The following is a 23245-nucleotide window of genomic DNA, read 5'->3' as shown; positions in this document are numbered from 1 at the left end:
TTTTATTTTCTAATGTTTTAAGAATAGCAATATTTATGGTATCTCATACATTGACAATCTTACTTGTCATTAACTTCTCTTTATGACTTTAAATTTGTATACTAAAATACAAAATTATGTTAAAATTCTTATATTGTTTCTATTTAAAGATTTATTTTATATTAATTATTTTATTAAATTATTTTTGAAGTCAAAAGGTGGTATGCATCAAAAGGAAAGATAAAAAAAATGTTTTGGTGTCACAAAGAGGATATTAACTTTACTCTTAACCACACATAAATATACACAAAGAATGTATTAGTTTAAATTAATGAATATTTTATTTTTTGTTAATCGTAAATCTAGTTTTATAAAAAAGTTAAATATTTATTAATCTTCATATTTGTTTAGCAAATTATTATTTTTATTTTTGTTAAAAATTATAATTAAATAGTGATTTGAACTGAAAACCGATCATTTATCAGCTGAAATGGAAATAAGGAAGAATAATGAGATGATGTGACAGTAAAATATGACGTGTGTAGGGTCTTACTTAGGCTGTGGGGAGTGGTCACACCCAACCCACCGAAAAAATGTTGCCACCTCTACGCCACATCAGTTTCACCACCAACCTACTAGACTTTGGAAATGGTTTCCACTCCACATCATTTATATTTATATTTTTTTATTTTAAAACATTAGATTAAATAAAAAAACATTATTATAAACCTAAGTAATCATTTTACTAATTAAAAATCAAATAAAAACAATTTTAAAATTCAATAAATATTTAAAGCTATATTAGAAATTGAAAAAAGATAATTGAAAGGGATGGGTATGTAATTTTCAAAAATCATTATTTAAGCATAAAAAAATTGATTTAGAGTGGAAGGTGTAATCAGCCAAGACTTGAGGGACCAAATCTGTCAAGCCTTTCATTTTGCTGTCTTCTTCCTCCCTACTCATCGTCGAGCTCTTTTCTCCATTTTTACTCTGCAACTCCAGATTTAAAGCGTCTAATACACTCTTAAAAAAAGCAAAAATAAAAATTCAACGTTCGTAAAGAAAGAAGAACAGTCAAAGAGAGCATTAACCAATCAGCTTCCTCGTCTTCTCTCGTGGCCGGAGTCACGCCACAACACACCCACTCTCCATTGGGGCGGTGTTCACACGTGGGTAGAGGTGCCACATCATCCTTCACGCGTGGTTTTCTCTCCCATTCCGGATAGAGTGGGTGTGAACCCATGTGTAAGTTTCCTATGTAGCACACTAACTCACCGGTGAACATTGCCCCATGTACCGATGGTTTGGTTGTGGAGTGATTTCTAGTGGATGTGAAGATGGAATAAGACGAGCATTTTGATTGGTTTATTCATTTTTCCCTCACATTTTTTTTCCTTCTTTCTCATCTTTTTTGTCCATTCACCACCAACTCACCGATGAACACCATTTCCACAATCTAATGGGTTGAATGTGGAATGATGAAATATCTATGTGGTGTAGAGTTGGCTGGTGACTTGGCTGTAACCACTCCACACAGCCTTACACCTCATAGGCTTAGATCATCTAGATTCCAGAATGTGTTGAATTTTATAAGATATAACAGATCATATTACCATTCTATTTTTCTTATAGTTATATCATTTTTTTCTTATGTACTCAACTCTACAAAGTTCAATTAAACATATTTAATAAAAATTATTTATTGCAAAACCTAATTTATGACATATACTTAAAGATTAAAAAAGATCTTTTTCCCCTTAACGAGTTCAATGGTAATTTGAACTTCATATTTTTTGAATTACTAGATGTCATTAGTTTTAATCCATTGAATGTTAACTATACATTTTAATTCATTCAACTTCTACCAAAAATAAAAAAACAAAAAAACAAAAAAAAAGAAAAAAAAACTATTAACTAGAGATGTTCTAACTTCTAAGTGTATATATATATATATATATATATATATATATATATATATATACACACACACACACACACACACACACACACACGTGCAACCCCTGCTGTAAAACATGCGTCCGCCCCGATTGGTGGTTGCCGAGACCACTCCTATATATATATATATATATATATATATATATATATATATATAGAGAGAGAGAGAGAGAGAGAGCTAGATTCAAATGTTTCTAGCAATTATTGTGTGCATGAATGCACCAATAGGAATTTAGGAAAAAAAATAAATCATTAAATAAATCAATTAAGGGTATTATTGTAATCTTTGCATAGTTAATTATGGTAGATAATTAATATTCCTGATTCTTGCGAAGATAAATTTAGAACATTAGCCCTAAATAAAACTCACCATCCTTTCTAATCCACCGATTTTGCTTCTTCTTCTACAATTGATCAATCAAGAGTCAAACCCTAAATCACGAAAGTCCTCATAACCACCGTTTTCTCCAAATACGCACGTACACCCTCATCTACCAAATCTGTGATTTCATCTCCGTTAATGCCATCAGATGTAGCCACTGACGACACCATCCTCCGTCCTTATAGCCACCGCCACTGACTTATTATTTCCTCATAGCCACCGGCCAACAACACATCAAAACCAAGGTATGTGATCGTTGTTTAGAGTGAATCGAGGAAAAAAACCATCACCTAATTCTAATTCTAATTTCTAGATTGAACTTATATTTATGTTAACTTCTTCGTTTAACCCTAACCATTCCAAAGATACAAACGCCTCCATCATCAAGAGACTAACTTCTGTGGCCTGCTTCTTCCGCCATATCCCTATTAAATCACGTATGCCATCTAAAACCCTAGGCCACCGGCGACTCAATCAACAACACGCTAGAAATCAGCAAATCCAATGGAAGACGTCGCCTTGTAAACTTGGAGGCTTTGTCGGCCAAAAGCATATATATCACGGTATCATCAATTCCTTTTTGTATATGGCTTTTTGTAATTGATTTTAAAATTTAATCGGGTCTTTGTAATTGAATTTAATCGGCATCTGATTGAATTTTTGTTAGTGTGTATATTGCGATCGTCGATTCATTGCATATAATGATTTGCTTTAACCCATTAAAAGATAGTATATTTTAATGAATTATGATTGAAAGGGATGGTTTGAAGGTTATTTATCAAACAATATATGCTATGTATTATATCAGGGAATATTCTTTTAGAATAAAAAGGACTTTAGTTTGAAGAATGCTATTATCCTTTCTAAATAAAGAAGGTAAAGAAGATTCAAAACCATTCTGCAAGAATAGTTTATTCTATAAGAATTTTTATTGTTGTATTCTATTAGAATGCATTGAATTGTTTAATTTTTGAAACTTGATTATTTTTTCTTTTTGGATTCAGGTTTTAAAGAGGCTAACATTGATATGGAGAAGGAAGAAAACATATAGAACAAGAGTGTATTATACCAGAATGTGTTATGCTACAATGTATAAAGTGTTGCTTAAAAATAATATTCTTTCAGAATAGATTAATGTTTTTGTTAGATTTTGATTGTTTTTTTTTTTTTTTTTTTTTTTTTTTTTTTTTTTTCAGAATGTTGTTATTATTCAATGAATCACAATCATACAATCTAATTATTTGTTATATTATTTAATTCAAGAATTGATTTGTGTATTCTTTCAGAATGTATTTACTAGTTTATGTTTTGCATTCTATCATTCTGACAGAATAAAATCGAAAAATATATTTACTAGTTTATGGTTGACATTCTATCATTCTGACAGAATAAAATCGGATTTTTAAATTTGAATTAATTTAAAATATTCAGATTTTTAAAAAATAAAGGAATTGATCATCCTTAAAAATCCGAAAATTTCCTTTTTTAATATAGGTTAATTGACTAAAATGTCCTTATGCTGAAATTTGTGTGATTATATGGTACATGCTATCCTATTTTATTATCATAGACCCTCAAATCATGACCTTTGATTATATTCCATCTGATGGTCCAGATCTGTGCATTCTGACACATAATAGTTAGTAAAAACAAAATAACCTAACCCTATATATATATATATATATATATATATATATATATATATATATATATATATATATATATATATATATATATATATAGGGTTAGGTTATTTTGTTTTCACCGTCTATTGTGTGCATGTATGATTGATTCTGGACCAATCATTTTAATTATTTTAAGAAAGTAATTAATGTTGAAGATATAATGGATATTAATTACATCTACAACATTTAATATGCATTAATTACTTTCTTAAAATAAGCAAAATGGTTGGTCCAGAATTAATCATACCTTTAAAAAATGCCCAATGAATCGCAAACTAAGCCCAATACGTGACACTATCAAAGCTTGATTTGATGTTGTACTTAGCAAAAAATAATAATAGTAATAATAATAATAATAATAAAACGTATATTATTTATAAATAGGAGAGAAAACTAATTTAATGGAAGCAGTCCCGTATGAATTCCCAAATTTTTCATAATTATTAGTATTACACAATTACTGAATTAGCAAAAGTAAAAGATATGTGGAATTTTGGACAACATTAAACTCACTGTACCTCTAGGCAACATTACAACTTTCACTTTTAGCCCCTTCATTTCATATGGATGTACACTTGTTACCTTTGCACCAATATTCTTTTCATTCTTCTCCCTCGTCTCTTTCTCTTGAAACAGCACCAAATTTTTCAACCAAAATATCCACAACTACAGGCACCAAGTCCTTACAAGGGACACCCTTCTTATAAATCTCCCCCAAATGTGAATCACTTCCAATTCTACCCCCCAAGTAAACATCGGCCCCTTCAACAACCTTTCCATTTCCATCCCTAGTCATGCATCCCATGAACCCTATATCCGCCACTTGAACCTGCCCGCATGTGTTCGGGCAGCCCGTCCAATGCATCCGCACTGGACGGGTCACAGAAACAAGTCTCCCGACTTCTTCTGTAACCTTTAAAGCGCGAGCTTTTGTCTCGATTATCGCCTGCCCACAAAACTGGTTACCCGTACAAGCCACTAACCCTTTCATCAAAATAGGTGGTTCGGGTAAAAACTTTTCCTTCAAAAGAGGCTCATCAAGCAAAGCTTTGACTTTTGAGTTCTCGATATTTGGGATTATAATATTCTGTTCCACGGTTAGCCGGAGCTCACCTGAGCCATACTGATCGGCTAACCGTGCAAGCTCGTCCATGTCATCAGCCTGGACGCGACCCACGGGAATATGAAGGCCTACAAAACTGAGGCCTTCTTGTTTCTGTGGATTTACACCAAACATATCCCTTCTTTCCCATTTTGGGTCAACAAGATCTTCCGAAGATGCCCTCTCCAACGCTTGTTCCGGCATTCTCTTCACCACTTCAGATCTAAACCCTTCCACACCCTGCACCCCAAAGTTACACAAATTAGCAAAACTAGCCCTTTAAGAATAAAAAAGTCACTTTTTTACTCAAGATTTCGAAAAAACGCGACTTACAAGTTCATCAATCAACCACATCATTCTAGTCTTTTGTCTATTCCCTCTTGTACCAAGATCCCGATACGCCTCAAGAATCGCGCCACAAACCGGGACAACATCTTCAGCCGGGACCCACGCATCGAGAGGGATGGCTTCCGCACATCTTTTCGGGCTAAAAAATCCACCCACCAACAAATTGAACCCAAATCGACCATTCTTTGTGGCTGGCATGTAGGCAAGATCATTGATATGAGGGTGCTCATAAAGATCATGTGAACCAATCACACACACATTCCACTTTCGTGGCCTGTAAAAACCAGTACAAAAGTCAAAATCTATCTTTCTTTTTAAAGAAAGTAAATAAAAGTACTACAACAAGATCCAAGAAGATTACAAGTTGGTAAATTCGGGATTCCCTCGCGAATTGGCAGTGATGAATTGTGATAAAAGATTCGTGTAAGGTCTTGTGTCCACAATCTCATAAGGATCGATCCCTGCGAGTGGATTGCCAACTGGGTTTCTTACGTTGTCCATACCACTTTGAAGACTTGTTAAGCCGACTTCATCGAGACCCTTTAGGATTGATGGCACATCAGACAGTGTAACACCTCGAATTTGCCAGTTTTGACGTGTGGTGACGTCAGCACAGCCTTGTTCACCATACTGTTTTATGACACTAGCCAAGTATCGGGTTTGGGCACTTGTTGTTACGCCGTTTGGAAGCTTCAATCTCATCATAAACCGGCCATCTGTGGATTAATTAAACGCCATTGATAACAAGATCAGAGCTTGACAAATATGAGAACCTAAAAATTAATGGGTGGGTATGTTCTTGATTGATCTAAAGATTCAAGAATAAACGATTACGAAATGTTTTTGAATCAAAAGTTATGATCTTTATGGTGATGTGAAGTGAAAAATCGAAGTTCAATTCGAATCTTGAAATTATGAACACTAAGTAAGATTTAAATTGGGCTTACATTGATGCTTCCTTCTGTGAAACAGACCGAGCCATTTGAGTCTGACATCAACATCGTCTTTAGTGTCTTTAGATTTATCGATTTCTTCGAATGGGATTTTTGCAAGATCTTCAATCCCATTTTCCATGAACAGTTTCATCGGTTCAGCAGCAATTTTCACCTTTTCTTGTGGATTAATACCTTGCCGGAACTTCTCTTTCAGAACAAAATACCCGCCTTTCTTTTCGACTCTGGGTTCCAGTCTTTCAGCCGTGATCTCCTCCGGCGCCTGAGGAGGAGCTGGCACGGCGGTTTGAGATGGGTTTGCATAGAGCCTGGTGGCACTGATATTGGTTATCGGACTGAGAAATGAATTGGGTGCGAGGAATTTTACAGAGAAAGCTGACATGTCGCCGGAAAATGATGAGAAGAGGGGAAGGCGGTGATGTTGAAGGAAGATGAGAGAGAAGTGTGGCCATTTTTGTAGGGTGGACTGGTGGAGGAGGAGGTGGGTGCGGATGCCTTTTGGATATTGGTAAGGGTCGCGCTGTGTTTTAACTCGTATGGATGGCTCTGAGAATTGAGAAGAAGATACAAGGCAACGACAATTTAGATCATGTCTGTTGTCAGAAACTAATTTTCTAATGGTTTAAGATTGTATTTAATATTCTGTTTTTTTTAGAAAAATAATTTAAAATCTTAACATAGTATATATTATTTTATTTTTATTTTTCTGAGGAAAAAAATAAGTAATTAAGGAAAACGATCTAAAAAATAATATAGTTTTTATTATATATATATATATATATATATATATATATATATATATATATATATATATATATATATATATATATATATATATATATATTATTGTTTTATTTTTGTAAAATAAATTCTTCAACTTATTGTTTTATACACATTCAGTTTTTATGATCGGCTATTTCAAATTAAGTTTTTTAATTTATCAACATTTATTCATTAATGATTTTGTTTTGGCAAAATAAGTCACTGTTATTTTTATACACATTCAATAATTATGACCGTTTCTTCAGGTTTTACTCACATGACATCATATGTGGCACAATCATTAATGAGGTGTTCTCATATATGGTTCATCTCTAACTTATATCAATAATCTAATTTACGAATCGGTCAAATAATGTTGGTTCTCCAGTTTTCTCCAAGAAGAAGATGTATTCGGCTTCGATTTCATCTATCTTCATAACAAACAACAAGATTCTTTGTGATTGCTTCATCCCAAATCAAATTTGCGCTTCTAAGACAAAAGAACACTCTGACAAAAGGTTTAGAGTCTTCCCTAATTCCTTGGTATGTCGATATTGACCATTTTTCCTTAAATGAGTTTTTTGTTCTTTTCAAATTGACATTCTTTATTACATGCGTAAAATTTGTTTTTTGTTACTAAAGAAACCAGGTAAAAAGTGAAAATTTTGGCAATAGGTTGATGAAGAACATGTCAAATTGACCCCACATTTCAAAGATGAGCTTACAATTGTCAAAGAGGAGGTTTCATGTCTCAAGAAAGAAGTGAATGAGCGAAGAAGAATTCACGTGGTGATAGGGTTAAAATAACTTGTAATCTTCTGTAATTAAGTGAAATTTAGTGGTATTGGTATTTGAATCATTATGGATAATTTTTTTTACCTAATGTAATGTAGTTGGATTGATATTGAATAAAGTTGGTATTGGTATTAAATCTAGTTGGTATTGTACTATCACAATTACCGGACCAGACCACTGCCAGACACTTTTCTCCCTCTCTTTACGTCTAGAAATCCAAGTCACGACCCCAACCTGAATCTTCGACGATCCCATATTGATCTCCTTCGATCCTTTTTTCAGCTTCGTCTTCATCAAAAGCTTCACCGTTCTCTGATCCAAGTCTGCTTCTTATCTAAAATTCAGAGATATTTGACTTTTAGTCAAATATTGACCAAAAGGGTAATTTGGTCGTTATTGAGAATGTTGTAAGTTACTGAATTTGTGACTTCATGAAAATGGACAAAAAGAGTTTAAGTCATTTAGAAGAGGTAAGATGAGTAGCTCAAGAGAAAGAATGAATGAGAAGATGCATTTTGGCTCAAATGGTAAAATTGGTACTTTTATACTTTTTTGGGCCAAGTTTATGACTTAAAAGATTAATACTCGTATTAAGTAAGTGAGAAAGGACTTAATAGAAGTGTAGAGTATGTTATCACCTTCGTTTGGATATAAAAATGATAGAAAATGGGTTAGAAATGAAGAAGATATGAAGGTTAAAAGTTAGATGAAAAGTCGTCCCCAAAGTTGGAATTTAATCAACAATGTGCTTTGTTGATCTCCAGTGGTCACGGCGTGGTGAATATCATTCCATGGCGTAGTAGTGTAAGTGAGTTTCCCTTGACCAAAGTCAATTCACCACAGTGCGGCAGAAACCCTACCACGACGTGGAGAAGAGAAGACCACGAGGTCATTTAGACCACCACGACGTGGTGTCGCAAACAGATTAAAGGTTGTTAAGCCTTCATTCTCATCATAACGTACCCCCAAACCCTCCATAGCCAAGCTCTAGATATTTTGAGATTGGAGAATGATCAAGAAGCGATCAAGGATGCTTATGGCTTGGATTAGACATGGAAAGCTTCTAAGGTAATCTTTTTCTCCATTTTTAAGCTTGTATGCATTTAATGGTGATTTATACAATTGAGTTAGATATGAAAGATTACTCTTAGGATGATTGTTATTGATTTCATTTAGAGTGTTTAGGAGCTTTAAACAAGATCTATACGTGATTTCCAAGGTGAAATCAATAAATGAGAAGTTAGGGCTTAAAACCCTAACTAGTGGTAATGTTGAATTCATGCATTAGAGATAGTAGTGTAATGAATTAGGTAATATAGGTTGCTTAGTTCATATTTTGGATTGGATTTAGAATTAGAAAAATGAAATGTTAGAATTATAATCAATTAAGTGATCATTTTGAAATTTGAAAGTAGATAAGCTCATTAGACTAAGACATGTTCTAAGGGACTTGACATGTTGTATGAGTATCCCTTGAGCTGTAACATACCAAAAATCATGAATAAAAAAAATTCATTTTAAGTCAAAAAAATCCATCAAATATTCATATCAACCATCAAAAGTATGCCAATGTGAAAATAGTTATCAGAGTACAATCCCAAAATCATAAAAATGCTAAACACGGGTGGATGCGCTGCGACCAGGTCGGGTCCTTCCCCTTCGAACTGTAAGTACTTGAAATATAAACTTAAATCGTAAGCATAAAGCTTAGTGAGTTTCGCCAAAATCACATACCATACATATAATGTGTGACAACCCGAAATTTCTATTCTGTACAAAATATCAAGTCAATAGAAGTCAGAACATTTACTGTTAATTTTCAGACTTTTAGAATAAGTTTGAGTTTTTCAGGATTAACACTTTAGGAGATATCAGGAGAGAGGATGCCCTAGGGTTTATTGTGAAACAATAAAGTCCCGACACATCAAAAGTTTAGAGTTTACGGCCTAAACAAGGAGTTTACGGCCGTAAACCCTAAAGGAAGGTGGTATAAAGGTAACACTTAGTTATTTTTACCATTTTTACAACTTTGAAGATCCAAATCTCAAACTCTCTCAAGTATCATCCAAGTTTTCTTCAAGATCTTCAATCTAGTAAGTGTTCTAGACCTTTCAAGTTAGTATATCACTTAATCTAGTGATTTAACACACTTCTATCCATGAAATCTTTCCAAAAGGTTGATTCTTCAAGTTTCACCAAGAACACCAAGAACACACACTAGTGTTCTTGGACTTTTTGCTCATTTCAAGCTTCTATATTGTAAGTACTTCTATCCTAGAGTATCATAGAGCTTGCTATACTTCTTTACATCAAGAAAACACAAGGAAACACCAAGATCAAAGGTGTTTACGGTCCAAGAACACCTTGGACCGTAAACCCTTCTTTAGGGGCCAAAGTGACCCTAGTCCCTCCCTATGCCTTAGTAACTATCATGGATCCCTTCATTGATATGTTAAGGACTTGAAAACATCAAAATACCATATTCCATGAGGGTCTTAGGGCCGTAAACTCCACAAAGGAGGGAAATGGTGCCCTAACTTCTTCCTTAGGCTTATACATCAAGTAGAAATGCTTCTAGGGACTTATAAACCTTCAAACCAACAAATGGTCAAAGGAGTATGAGCTTACGGCCGTAAAATCAAGCGTTTACGACCGTAAACTCAATGAGTTGAGGTCACAAAACCGTAAACTCAAGAAAGGGGTTCTTTTGAACCCTAAACCCAATAGCTTTGTCCTACAACACTTAGATGCAATCCTTGGGGCTTAAAACACTTATATAAAGTGTTTAACTTGTCTTAGGATGCCTTAACCTTGTTAATTAGTTGTTTAAAGACTAATTGGATACATATATGTGTATTTATATGCTAACTAGGATCATTGTGTGTGTACAAGTAAGTCTCCACTTGACACCTAACAATCCTATTTCTTCAGTTCATTCATACCACTCACTGCAGATGAGTTCATACCCCTTAATTAACCTTTTAATGTTTTTAAATGCTTTTATGGGGGAGGGGGGAATACAATTTGAACAATTCTAGTTATTATATAAATCACATGTGATTAATAACTACCAAACTAGTGGATTCTTACTTTTCAAACTGTGTTACCAAACTGCTTTACTTCAAACTGTTTTAAAAACTCTTTTACTTATCAAATACTTTTACTTAAACTCTTTCATACTTATATATTGTCAAATGCATGTCTATGTATGTATAGTTACATAAGCAATGTTTAAAAGACTTAGAAAGGCCAGCTCGCTTTAATTCCTTTTCCTTGTTTGGATGTGGCTTTAGGGCATCGGTTATCCGTACGAAGGTCGCTTAAATATTAGTTGTATATCATGTATACATACATATTCATAAAAGTTTCTTAAATCAGTTCTATACCTTTGGGTAACAAGGGTATACAAACATGATCATACATTACTAGTAAGCTACCATAGGGTAGTTTAGGAAGATACTAAAACTATTACTAGAACAATGAAACATACAATGAGTCAGTTCATTCATGAGTTAATACATGCTAAATAGTGAGAGAACACACAATACAGCTAGTACACACAGTACATTACTATACATGCTAGATAGAGAGAGAACACACATTACAGCTAGCACACGCAGAACATTACATTACATACAAGCTAGACAGAGAAAGAACACACAATAACAGCTAGCACATTCATTACACATACATTCATGCAGTTATGTGAGCCATTAAATGGGGCATGGCTCTACCTGACATGACTGTTTTTGTATCCATAATCTCCTTAATTGGGGAGCGTATGAGTTTGCGTATAGATCTATACTGGATTGACTATCATACACCTTGCTGCTTGCTACAGTGGGACTTGCAAGTCTACGGGTGCCAAATGTCATTTCTTACGGCGTCTTACATCGTCGTTTTACTAGAGTCGGTAGCAGGATACAGGTCGATCACATGTTACTTTAAATATCAATTGGTTTAAGGTAGTTAGTACAGCAGTAGTCACTTATTACAAATACTACAATACTATCATATTTTCCCATTACATTCACTTCGTGAATATTCACACGATACACGGTAATGTAAAAACTATATTTTTGGTTAATAATAGTCGGACTTGGGAATTCAAGCCAAGCCCGTTACACCCCGTGTACTTGAAAGGTACGCTCGGTGTATGCTACTGATGTCCAAATTTTGATTTTAAGCACTTAATGCTTTAATACCAAATGTCCAAATCATAGATCTTGCTCTTGGGAATGTCTTAAATGATAAAGTCGTCAATTTGATGCCTTTGCGTGGCTTAAAGAGGCCAAAAACTAATTTCTAACCTTCTAACTCCACATTATGAACATCAATTCTTGCATGGTTGAACATACTAGACCACGCTCAAAAAGGAATTCAAGCCAAGCCCGTTACATCCCGTGTACTTGAAAGGTACGCTCGGTGTATGCTACTGATGTCCAAATTTTGATTTTAAGCACTTAATGCTTTAATACCAAATGTCCAAATCATAGATCTTGCTCTTGGGAATGTCTTAAATGATAAAGTCGTCAATTTGATGCCTTTGCGTGGCTCAAAGAGGCCAAAAACTAATTTCTAACCTTCTAACTCCACATTATGAACATCAATTCTTGCATGGTTGAGTTAAAGCCATCAAGATGCTATTTTTATGAACAAGGGACCTAAAAAACATTAAGAAATGTTAACCCAAACTTCAGGAGTATCTCTTACTCTCATAAATCAACCTATGGGACCAAAACAATACAAAAAACCCTAACTAGCCTAGATCTAAACAAAGAATCACAAAGATTGAGACTTTATACATTCTGGAAGATGATGAAGATGAATACATTCTAGATCCACACACTTTAGGCCAAACAATACACCTTCAATAAGCTCCTTCTTCTTCAAAATGCACCAAAGAAACACTTAATAACTCGAAGGCTTAAGTATCACCCCATTGTGGGCTAGGGTTTCGAGGAAATCTTCTTAGAGGATGGCGGCTAAAGAAAAATCATCCTCAAGGGAGTTAATGAGGTTTTATAGGGTCTAAAAACCAAAAATTAGGATTTTCCCCTGACTCGAGTACGCCCAGCGTACTCTAGGTACGTCCAGCGTACTAGGGAGGAAACCTCGTGTCCAAGCCTCGACGGGGTACTCCTCGCATACCCATAATTACGCCCAGCATAATGGCCATTTTGCAAAAAATAAATAAACAATTAGAATTTTAAGGAATGTACATGGGATCCGAGTGTTACAATTCTCCCCCACTTGAATCAGAATTCATCCTCGAAGTCCATTGATGTATATAACTATGGGTAATGCTCCTACATCTCCTCCTCGGGCTCCCACGTCCACTCTGAACCTTTTGGGTTCTGCCATTGTACTTCACTAGACCCGCAACCTTGTTTCATAAAGTTCATCTCCTTATCTAGGATCGCAATCGGTCTTTCTATGTAATTTGGGCGCTTATCCACCTGGATATCCTCCAAAGGAAGCAATTCAGAATCATCAACCAAGCAATTACACAGCTGAGAGACGTGAAAACTACTATGAATCCGACTGAGCTCCTCAGGTAGCTCCAAATGATAATCAACCTTGCCCACCTAGGCAATAACCCTGAAATTATTGATATATCTGGGGCCCAGCTTGCATCGCTTCATGAACCGGATGACACCTTTCCAAGTTCAAACCTTTAGGAGTACTATATCACCAACCTGGAATTCCAAATCTGACCGAAGTCTATCAGTATAAGTCTTTTGTCGGCTCTACACGGTCTGCAATCTCCCGCACACCTGCTAGACCAACTATGTAGTCTGGAGCACAACCTTCGTTCTACGCATAACTTGATGACCGACCTCAACCCAGCAAAGCGGGGCCCAAAACTTCCTCCTGTAAATCATCTCAAAAGGAGGTCGATCAATACTGGCGTGTTAGCTATTATTTTAAGAAAACTCAGCCAATGGAAGATACGTATCCCAGCTACCACCAAAATCCAACACACATACCCGTAGCATATCCTCCAAGGAATGGATAGTCCGCTCGCTCTGACCATCATTCTGCAGATGAAAATATGTGATGAAGTGCAACATAGTACCTAACTCCTCATGGAACCTCTTCCAAAATGTGTAAGTGAACTGAACATCCCGATCCGAAACCACCAAGACTGGAACCCCATGTCGTGCTACAACCTCCCAGATATAGACATTCGATAACTTCTCTGCAAAAATTCTCCCCTGAATAGGGATGAAATGCATAGTCTTGTTCAATCGATCCATGATGACCCAAATCGAATCCACCCCACGCGCAGTCCGTGGTAGCTTCGTGATAAAATTAATCTGAAGCCTCCCATATTTTATGAGGTAAAAAATTTATTTTTAATTCATTCAAAACACCAATTATCTTTTATTCAAACATTCAAAAGCATTTCATAATAAAAAAAGTCATCAGAGTACAATCCCAAAATCATCACATTACGGAAACATGGGTAGATGTGCTGCGATCAAGCCGTCCCCTTCCCTTTCAAACTGGAAGTACCTGAAACCATAATCATAAAACCATAAGCGAAAAGCTTAGTGACCTCCCCAAAATACCACAAACCATACATACCATTGGGCCTATCACTCACATTGGGCCCAACCCACCATAATGAGACTAACCCTACCAGACCAATGGGCCTAGCCCGATCATACAAATGCAAAAGTCACAAAGACAGTTAACACCCTACATAACATACAATAGGCCTAACCCTTCTTGATCCACGAGCTTAGCCTAACATACAAATAGGCCTAGCCCGTCATATAATAGGCCTAGCCCAACATACAAGCCTAGCCCAACATACCATGCAAGAGTCACAAAGACAACTAGCCTAACATATCCTATTAGGTTGGCATTGGTGCATTTGACCCACGAGTAGAGTGAGGAGATTCACCTCAATAGTTGATATCCAAATAACTGCTCGGTTCGTTGAACCAGATAACCTCGCACCAACTAACAATAAATATAACCTTAATTAATAATTAACCCAATAACCTAAAATCCCATGCCCAAACTAATATCCATCTTACCGATGGGTTTTAGGCATAAGAACAATCTTATGTGCTCATACAAACCCTAATGCTTGGATCTAGGTTTCTCTATTGTACATGCTTTGAATCCAAGACTTGCAACCCTAGATCTAACATATATAATTCGAAATCAACATCATAGTAACAGATCTAAGTGTTTACCTCTTTCAAATTGCTTGAAATCCTTGGAGTCTTCTTGATCTTGAGCTTAGAGTCACAATTGTAACTCCTCTAATGGTTCACAAACCCCACAAGCAAGAAGGCAATATGAGAGAGGGCGAGAGATGCTAAAATTGGCCCTAGCGTTCTCTTGGAATCAAGTTTAGCCGATTTTCATAGCCTAAGGGTCATATTTATATTGTAGGCTGCTAGGGTTTAAGTCTAAACCCTAATGGACAACTTAGCTACTAAGCAGCCCAAGGAACCTTCTGGAACAAGGCCTTGGACGAAAATATGACAGATCCCCATCATAATTTTGTTCCCCCTTTAGTCAATTAGGTTTCCCAGCCCAAAACTCAACTATCATACATTTGACAGTTTATGCCACTTTATTTAATTAATCTCTTTTAGTCACCAAATTAATTCCTAATTAATTTATGACCAATACTAATTAAATAAATATGATTTCTCCTTTAATATATTATTCTTATAATATATTAATAAACCGTAAATTCTTTCTCTCTCTCCTTAAATTACCTTGTCAAGTTGTTTTGGTGAAGGTAACCCAAAAGGACCATGCACAACCGGGTCAAGTACATATCAAATATAGTTACGGGCTTAGACACTAATCCAACAGTCTCCCACTTGGATAAGTCTAGTAACTATACCTCACATATGACTTCAGGATCCTATTAGCAATCGTAGCTCTTATACGTCGCTGTCAACTTTGATCAGCAACTTGTCCTTTAGATAAGGGATCGTATAATCCTCCGTTCTAGATATCATGCTGACAATGCTTATTGTCCAACATTTGTTCCTTGATTTCTGACTTGTTTGACATAGAATATATTTGAACACATCAACTTCATTCTGACCAGGCCCGACACATAAGTCAAACCAAATCATCAAGTGGCCAAGATATCACCTTTATTCTCATAGAATAAAAGGAACACATTAACTTCGACTCATATGCATCTATTATTTACCAATTAAATCATGCACAACAATGTGTTTTATAACATCAAGTTACTAATGCATTTACACATCATCAATGCATAACCAACCAGCAAACAACAACCATATCTCTAAGTTTTAAGACTATATGATATTATCACTTTGCGATCACTTAAGGTAAAACACCACGAAGTGATACCAGCAAACGCATGTTTATTCCAATGCTCAAATCATATTCATAAGCACTCATGAACTTTGCAGCAAGCCTTTTCTATGCCCAAAATTTTTTAGACAATCCACAAACAATTCATGACAATATTCATTCACATCTACTTCCATAATATGAACGATTATGGATTGTTCGAATAATCTTATCATTCAGGAAGTCAAAACATGCAAAATTGAAACAATAGATAAATAACCAACACAAGATAGTAGCATTACTCATAAATAACACAACTTTATTTATTCATCAAATGTTAAGTACAAAATATCTATTACACATTTCTTATCTAATCCAAAGTTATATCATCCTTCAGCCCAATGCTCCTAGCGTGCTGCAAGTGTTTAACCCTACTCAGTCCCTTCGTAAGGGGTTCTGCTGGGTTTTCTTCTGACGATACCCTCTTCACAACGAGGAGTCCCTCTTCTACCTGATATATGATAAAATGGTATTTTCTGTTGATATGTCGAGATCTACCATGATCTCTTGGTTCCTTGGTTAAGGTAACCGCTCCTTCATTATCACAGAAAATTTCCATTGGCTCCTTTATGGATGGCTTAACTCCAAGGTCTCCAATGAAGTTCTTCAACCATATAGCCTCCATTGTCGCTTCTCTCTCTGCAATGTACTCTGGTTCGCACGTTGAATCAGCTACGGTCTCCTGCTTGGAACTTTTCCAAGTCACTGCTCCTCCATTTAGGGTAAAGACCCAGCCCGACTGTGATCGGTAATTATCCCGATCCATCTAAAAACTATCATCACTATACCCTCGTACCCTTAAGTCATCACTCCCACCAAGGACTAGAAACCATTCCTTGGTCCTTCGTAGGTACTTAAGAATATTCTTAACTGCAATCCAATGAGCTCTACCAGGGTTCCCTTGATATCTGCTGACCATTATCAAAGCGAACGCCACATCAGGGCGAGTACAATTCATAGCGTACATGATAGAGCCTATTGCTGAAACGTAAGGTACTCGGCTCATATCAACTATCTTTGCCTCTTTCTTCGGGCTCTGAGTCTTACTCAGCTTGGTATTGCTTTGGATTAGCAACTCCCCTTTCTTGGAAATTTTCATACTAAAATGCTTTAGTACCTTATCCAAGTATGTATCCTGACTAAGTCCTATAAGTCTCTTTTCCCTGTTTCTTACTATCCTTATTCCCAGAATATAAGCAGCCTCTCTGAGGTCCTTCATAGCGAAACATTTCCCAAGCCAAGACTTGACCTCCTGCAAGGTTGGGACGTCATTTCCTATGAGAAGTATGTCATCAACATACAATACGAGAAAGCTCACTATACTCCCACTGGCTTTGACATATACACAAGATTCATCTTCGCTTCGCAGAAAGCCAAACTCTTTAACTTTCTCGTCAAAACAAAGATTCCATCTGCGAGACGCTTGTTTCAATCAATAAATGGATTTCTCAAGCTTGCACACTCTATTTTGATGTTTCGCATCAACATAATCCTCTGGCTGATTCATGTAAACATCCTCAGCCAACTTTCCATTAAGGAAAGCGGTTTTCACGTCCATCTTCCATATTTCGTAATCATGAAACGCAACTATTGCGAGCATTACCCTAATAGACTTTATCTTCGCAACAGGTGAGAAGGTCTCATCATAGTCAACTCCGGGAGTTTGAGTAAAGCCCTTCGCAACCAATCGGATTTATAAGTATGCACTTTCCCATCCATGTTCGTCTTCTTCTTGAAGATCCACTTGCACCCGACTGTCTTACGACCCGGTACATCTTCAACCAAATTCCAAACTTGGTTGTTGTACATGGACTGAATCTCGTTGTCCATCGCCTTTTTTCCATTTAGCAGACACCGGGCCTGCCATGGCTTCCTTATAGGTGCTAGGTTCGTCCAAATTCATTAGTGTTTCATCACTAATAAACGTATCCCCTTCACTAGTAATATGAAAACCATAAAACTGGGGTTGAACACTAACCCTACTAGAACGTCTAAGAGGTAAGGACTCGTCAACGGGCTCAATAGGAGTTTCCTTCTCAGGTTGAGTGCCAGTGTTAGAGGTTCCTTCATCGCTTTGCTCTTGAATCTCTTCAAGATCAATTTGACTCCCACTGTCCTCTTGGCTTATCAATTCCCTTTCTCGGAAAACTCCTCTTCTAGCAACGAAACGAAGACAACATTGTCACTCGGTCTATAGAAAAGATAGCCAAAAGACTTCTCTAGATAGCTGATGAAATAACACTTCACTACGAAGTTCGAGCTTGTCATGAGTCTCTCGTTTTACGAAAGCCTCACAACCTTAAACATTAATATGTGCCAACGAGGGAGCTTTCCTTGTCCACATCTCGTGAGGAGTCTTGGTAACCTTCTTGGTGGGAACTAAGTTAAGGATATTGGTAGCAGTCTCTAAGGCGTACCCCCAGAAAGCTATTGGTAATGATGTTCGGCTCATCATAGAACGAACCATGTCTAACAAGGTCCGATTACGTCTCTCAGCCACACCATTTAATTGTGGCGTTCTTCGAGGCGTCAATTACGAAACAATTCCGCATTCTTTTAGATAGTCGTGAAACTCAAGACTTAGGTACTCTCCTCCTCGGTCTGACCGAAGCATCTTGATTTTCCTTCCCAGCTGATTCTCCACTTCATTCTTAAAATCTTTGAACTTTTCAAAGATTTCCGACTTTTCCTTGATTAAGTAGATATATCCATATCAGCTATAATCATCCATAAAAGTCACGTAGAAGTGGCTGGCATCCCTTGTGGTGGATCTAAAGGGCCCACACACATCGGTGTGTATGAGATCCAATAGACCCTCACCCCTTTCACAAGTGCAAGTAAAGGGTGAATTGGTCATCTTACCAAGTAAACAAGATTCACACATGTCATCGTCCCTGAGGTCGAATGACTCCAACACTCCATCCTTTTGGAGTTGGGCTATGTGTTTCGTGTTGACATGGCCAAGGCGACAATGCCACAAGCATGCTTTGTCTAGGCTAGTAGACGAATCAATATTCAAAACATCATTTCCTAAATTATCAACAACCATCACAGATTCAAAAATCCCATTACAAGGTAATGCATTGAAATAAAAGACACCATTCAAATAAACATTAATAGAACCATTACTATTATCAAAAGAATACTTGAAACCTTGTCTAAACAATCCATGAAATGAAATAATGTTTCTTGCCATATTTGGCGAATAACAACAATTATTTAAATCTAGCCCTAACCCATTACTCAACACTAAAGAATAAACTCCGACTTTGGTCACAAGCGACGATCTTCTGTTTCCCATAATCAAGTTCATCTTTCCATGCTCCATTTCCGTACTTCTTCTTAGGCCCTGCAAATAAGAACAAATATGGAATCCACACCCTGTATCAAGAACCCTTGAAGTTGTAAATGATGAGTTGTTAGATTTAATAGAATACATACCTGTAAAGGTGGGCTTAATCTTCCCATCCTTTATATCTTGCAGATACTTAGGGCAGCTTCGTTTCTAGTGGCCCTTTTCGTGGCAATAGAAGCACTCTGCTTCCTTGGGATCGGAGGAGGGTTTAGAAGGGCCTGATTTAGTCCTACTAGAGGATGAACCGTCATGGGACTTTCCCTTTTGGTGGCTCTTTGAGGGAGCCTTCCTCTTCATTCCCTTCCCTTGGCCAATTGCCATCACAGAAGCAGCCACAACAGGGGATGGTGCAACAGATTTGTCTTTGAGGTTGCTTTCAGCAGTCCTCATCAGTCCTTGGAGCTTGCTCAAGGAGAACTCTTCCTTGTTCATGTGGTAGGTCATTCTGAACTGGTTGTAGCATGAAGGTAAGGAGTGGAGGATTATGTCGATAGCCAAATCCTCATCAAACTTAACATTAAGTTTGAGAAGATGATCAACATACCTCTGCATTTTCTGTAAATGAGATGTTAGGGATTCTCCACTCCCCGTCTTAGCGGTGATCATGTTAGTAATGATCTCATAGCGCTCTTGCCTCGCGCTTTGGTGGTACATGTCCAGCAAATCCTGATGCATTTCATACGGATACATGTCCTCATAGGACTTTTGGAGTTCGAGGTTCATGGTGGCCAGCATGATGCAATGAACTTTCGTAGCATCATGCTCGTGGACCTCAAAGGCGGCCAGGTCTTCCGGAGTAGCAACATCTGGGATGATCTTCTCAAGCTTTTCATCGAGGACATATTCTTTGTCCTCGTAGCGTGTGATCATGCGAATGTACCTCATCCAGTCGTTGAATTTTGACCCATCAAATGTCACCTTTTGAGATAGGTTCATCAACGAGAATGACCCAGAAGCGTTGTTGTTGTTGTTTGCAGATATCTGAAAAAGAAAGGAACAAAGTTTGATTAGAAATGAGTCCCTAATTAAACACCCAAATGAGAAATTAGGGCTAGGACCCAACAACATTATTTACAACTTAGAAAGGGATGTCGTACTCTAAAATTAAATAATTTGAAGGTAAGTGAATGACGACTCACTAATTCTCACCATGAAAAACAAAAAAGAGATTTAAGTTTTAAATGTATTTGAAAACTCCTAGATCTTTGAGATTCGTTGAGCTTTTCAATGGCATGTTTATATCTCGATATGCACTTCAAATTTGCGACTGGGATGCCGAGGATCGCTAACAAGTTGTGAATAACCATGCGAATCAACATGGTGCACTCAATGTCTCTATCACCTAATCAATGTGTCGGTAAACCACACACGCTCCATTGATCTATGACAATCATCGAGTTACCCTTCGCTACCAATGTCATCCCCAAATTAGTGTGCCGGTTAACCACACGCACTCCGCCAATGTTTGACAAGGGTACAAAGTGTAATTCCATGGATTAGCATCATTTTCACATTTTACCCTAAAGTAACTAAGATTGGGAATTTGTAAAACATTGTAGTTACTTTGTATCTTTCATTATACTTTTAATAAGGAGAGGATTGCCCTATCCTACCCGTTCGGCTAACGACCCTCCACCAGCCAAGCAAGCGGTGGGTGTGAGTGTACACCCACTACGCGCCATTTTATAGGCAGCAACCTTATACCCACCTTATAGACCGGCTTCGTGAATGAGGCCTACTAACGGTAAGACTAGCATTTTAAGTTATATATATATATATATATATATATATATATATATATATATATATATATTAAGCTTGTAATAATATAATAGTATAGGGTTGAATTTTGAACTTGTAAAATTCTAAGGGTTTGAAATTTAAATTATTCAAAATTAAACTTTTAATCATAAAATTTAAATTTCAAAACTTGAGAACAAGTTTTGAACTTTTCAAAACACAAGGGATCAAATAACAAATAATACAAAATAAACAATTAATTTTATAACTATCTATATTTTACCTAATCCAATTTTAGTCACAAGATAATTACCAAATAAATTAAATAATCCATATTTATCATATAAACAACTATTATTCAATAGATTTGAAATTATCTATTGTTTTGGCAGGGATAATATTTCAAATACAATAAAATTCAGATTTTATCTTCAAAAAACGATTTAGGCATTAATCCCATGACAAAACAACAACAAAATCCCGAAATATGCTTTGCCTGATGCACAGACTCGCCGAGTCAGACCTGGACTCGCCGAGTCGGGCCAACTCGCCGAGTCCAGATACTGACTCGCCGAGTTGAGTCGGGCAAAGGCAAGAAAAAACGATTTTTAGCAATTAAACAGTTAAAGCATCACATACAACTGCAACCAATCAAGGCTCTGATACCACTGATGCGTTTTAGGCATAAGAACAATCTTATGTGCTCATACAAACCCTAATGCTTGGATCTAGGTTTCTCTATTGTACATGCTTTGAATCCAAGACTTGCAACCTTAGATCTAACACATATAATTCGAAATCAACATCACAGTAACAGATCTAAGTGTTTACCTCTTTCAAATTACTTGAAATCCTTGGAGTCTTCTTGATCTTGAGCTTAGAGTCACAATTGTAACTCTTCTAATGGTTCACAAACCCCACAAGCAAGAAGGAAATATGAGAGAGGGTGAGTGATGTTAAAATCAGCCCTAGGATTCTCTTGGAATCAAGTGTAGCCGATTTTCATAGCCTAAGGGTCATATTTATACTGTAGGCTACTAGGGTTTCAGTCTAAACCCTAATAGACAACTTAGCTACTAAGCAGCCCAAGGAACCTTCTGGAATAAGGCCTTGGACGAAAATATGATGGATCCCCATCATAATCTTGTTCCCCCTTTAGTCCATTAGGTTTCCCAACCCAAAACTCAACTATCATACATTTGACAGTTTATGACCCTTTATTTAATTAATCTCTTTTAGTCACCAAATTAATTCCTAATTAATTTATGACCGATACTAATTAAATAAATATGATTTCTCCTTTAATATATTATTCTTATAATATATTAATAGACCATAATATTCTTTCTCTCTCTTTAAATTATCTTGTCAAGTTGCTTTGGTGAAGGCAACCCAAAAGGACCATGCAAAATCGGGTCAAGTACATACCAAATATAGTTACGGGCTTAGATACTAATCCAACACTTACTAAAGGGTAAAAGACCATTTTACCCTTCCTAAAAAATGGTCTAACTCCTCATGGCCCAACACCCAAAAGGCCCAAGGCCCAAAATAGATTCCTAGGGAGTACGCTCTGCGTATTCGAAACGTATGCCCCAAGTACCGACTGTCGAAGCACGATGTACAAGCTGCCAAAGCATGAAACTCACATTATGTTGAGCATACTCTTCTACGTACGCCCAACGTACTCAATAGAGGTCCAAAAGTCCAAAATAAGCTCTTAATGGTTGAGACCAAAGCACCCAAACACTTATCTGACCCTAAAGGATGTCTTAACATGTAAAGTTTTCAACTTTACTCTTTTGCATGACTTAATGGGAC

The 23245-nt window shown here is 36.5% G+C and overlaps 1 protein-coding gene across 1 annotated transcript; it reads right to left on the bottom strand.

The window, feature by feature from the left end:
• Positions 1–4421: 4421 nt before the first annotated feature.
• LOC111897687 (ferredoxin--nitrite reductase, chloroplastic-like) lies at positions 4422–6926 on the bottom strand. The gene is made up of 4 exons (XM_023893634.2): positions 6403–6926; positions 5817–6171; positions 5441–5729; positions 4422–5347 (listed from the first exon to the last, which is right to left on the bottom strand). The coding sequence occupies exons 1-4, from the start codon at positions 6788–6790 to the stop codon at positions 4607–4609; spliced, it is 1773 nt and encodes a 590-aa protein (XP_023749402.2). The 5' UTR covers positions 6791–6926; the 3' UTR covers positions 4422–4606.
• Between the last annotated feature and the right edge of the window lie 16319 nt (positions 6927–23245).

The sequence above is a fragment of the Lactuca sativa genome, chromosome 7 (genome assembly GCF_002870075.4).
Source record: "Lactuca sativa cultivar Salinas chromosome 7, Lsat_Salinas_v11, whole genome shotgun sequence".
NCBI lineage: Eukaryota > Viridiplantae > Streptophyta > Magnoliopsida > Asterales > Asteraceae > Lactuca > Lactuca sativa.
This window is presented reverse-complemented; position numbering and strand designations above follow the sequence as displayed.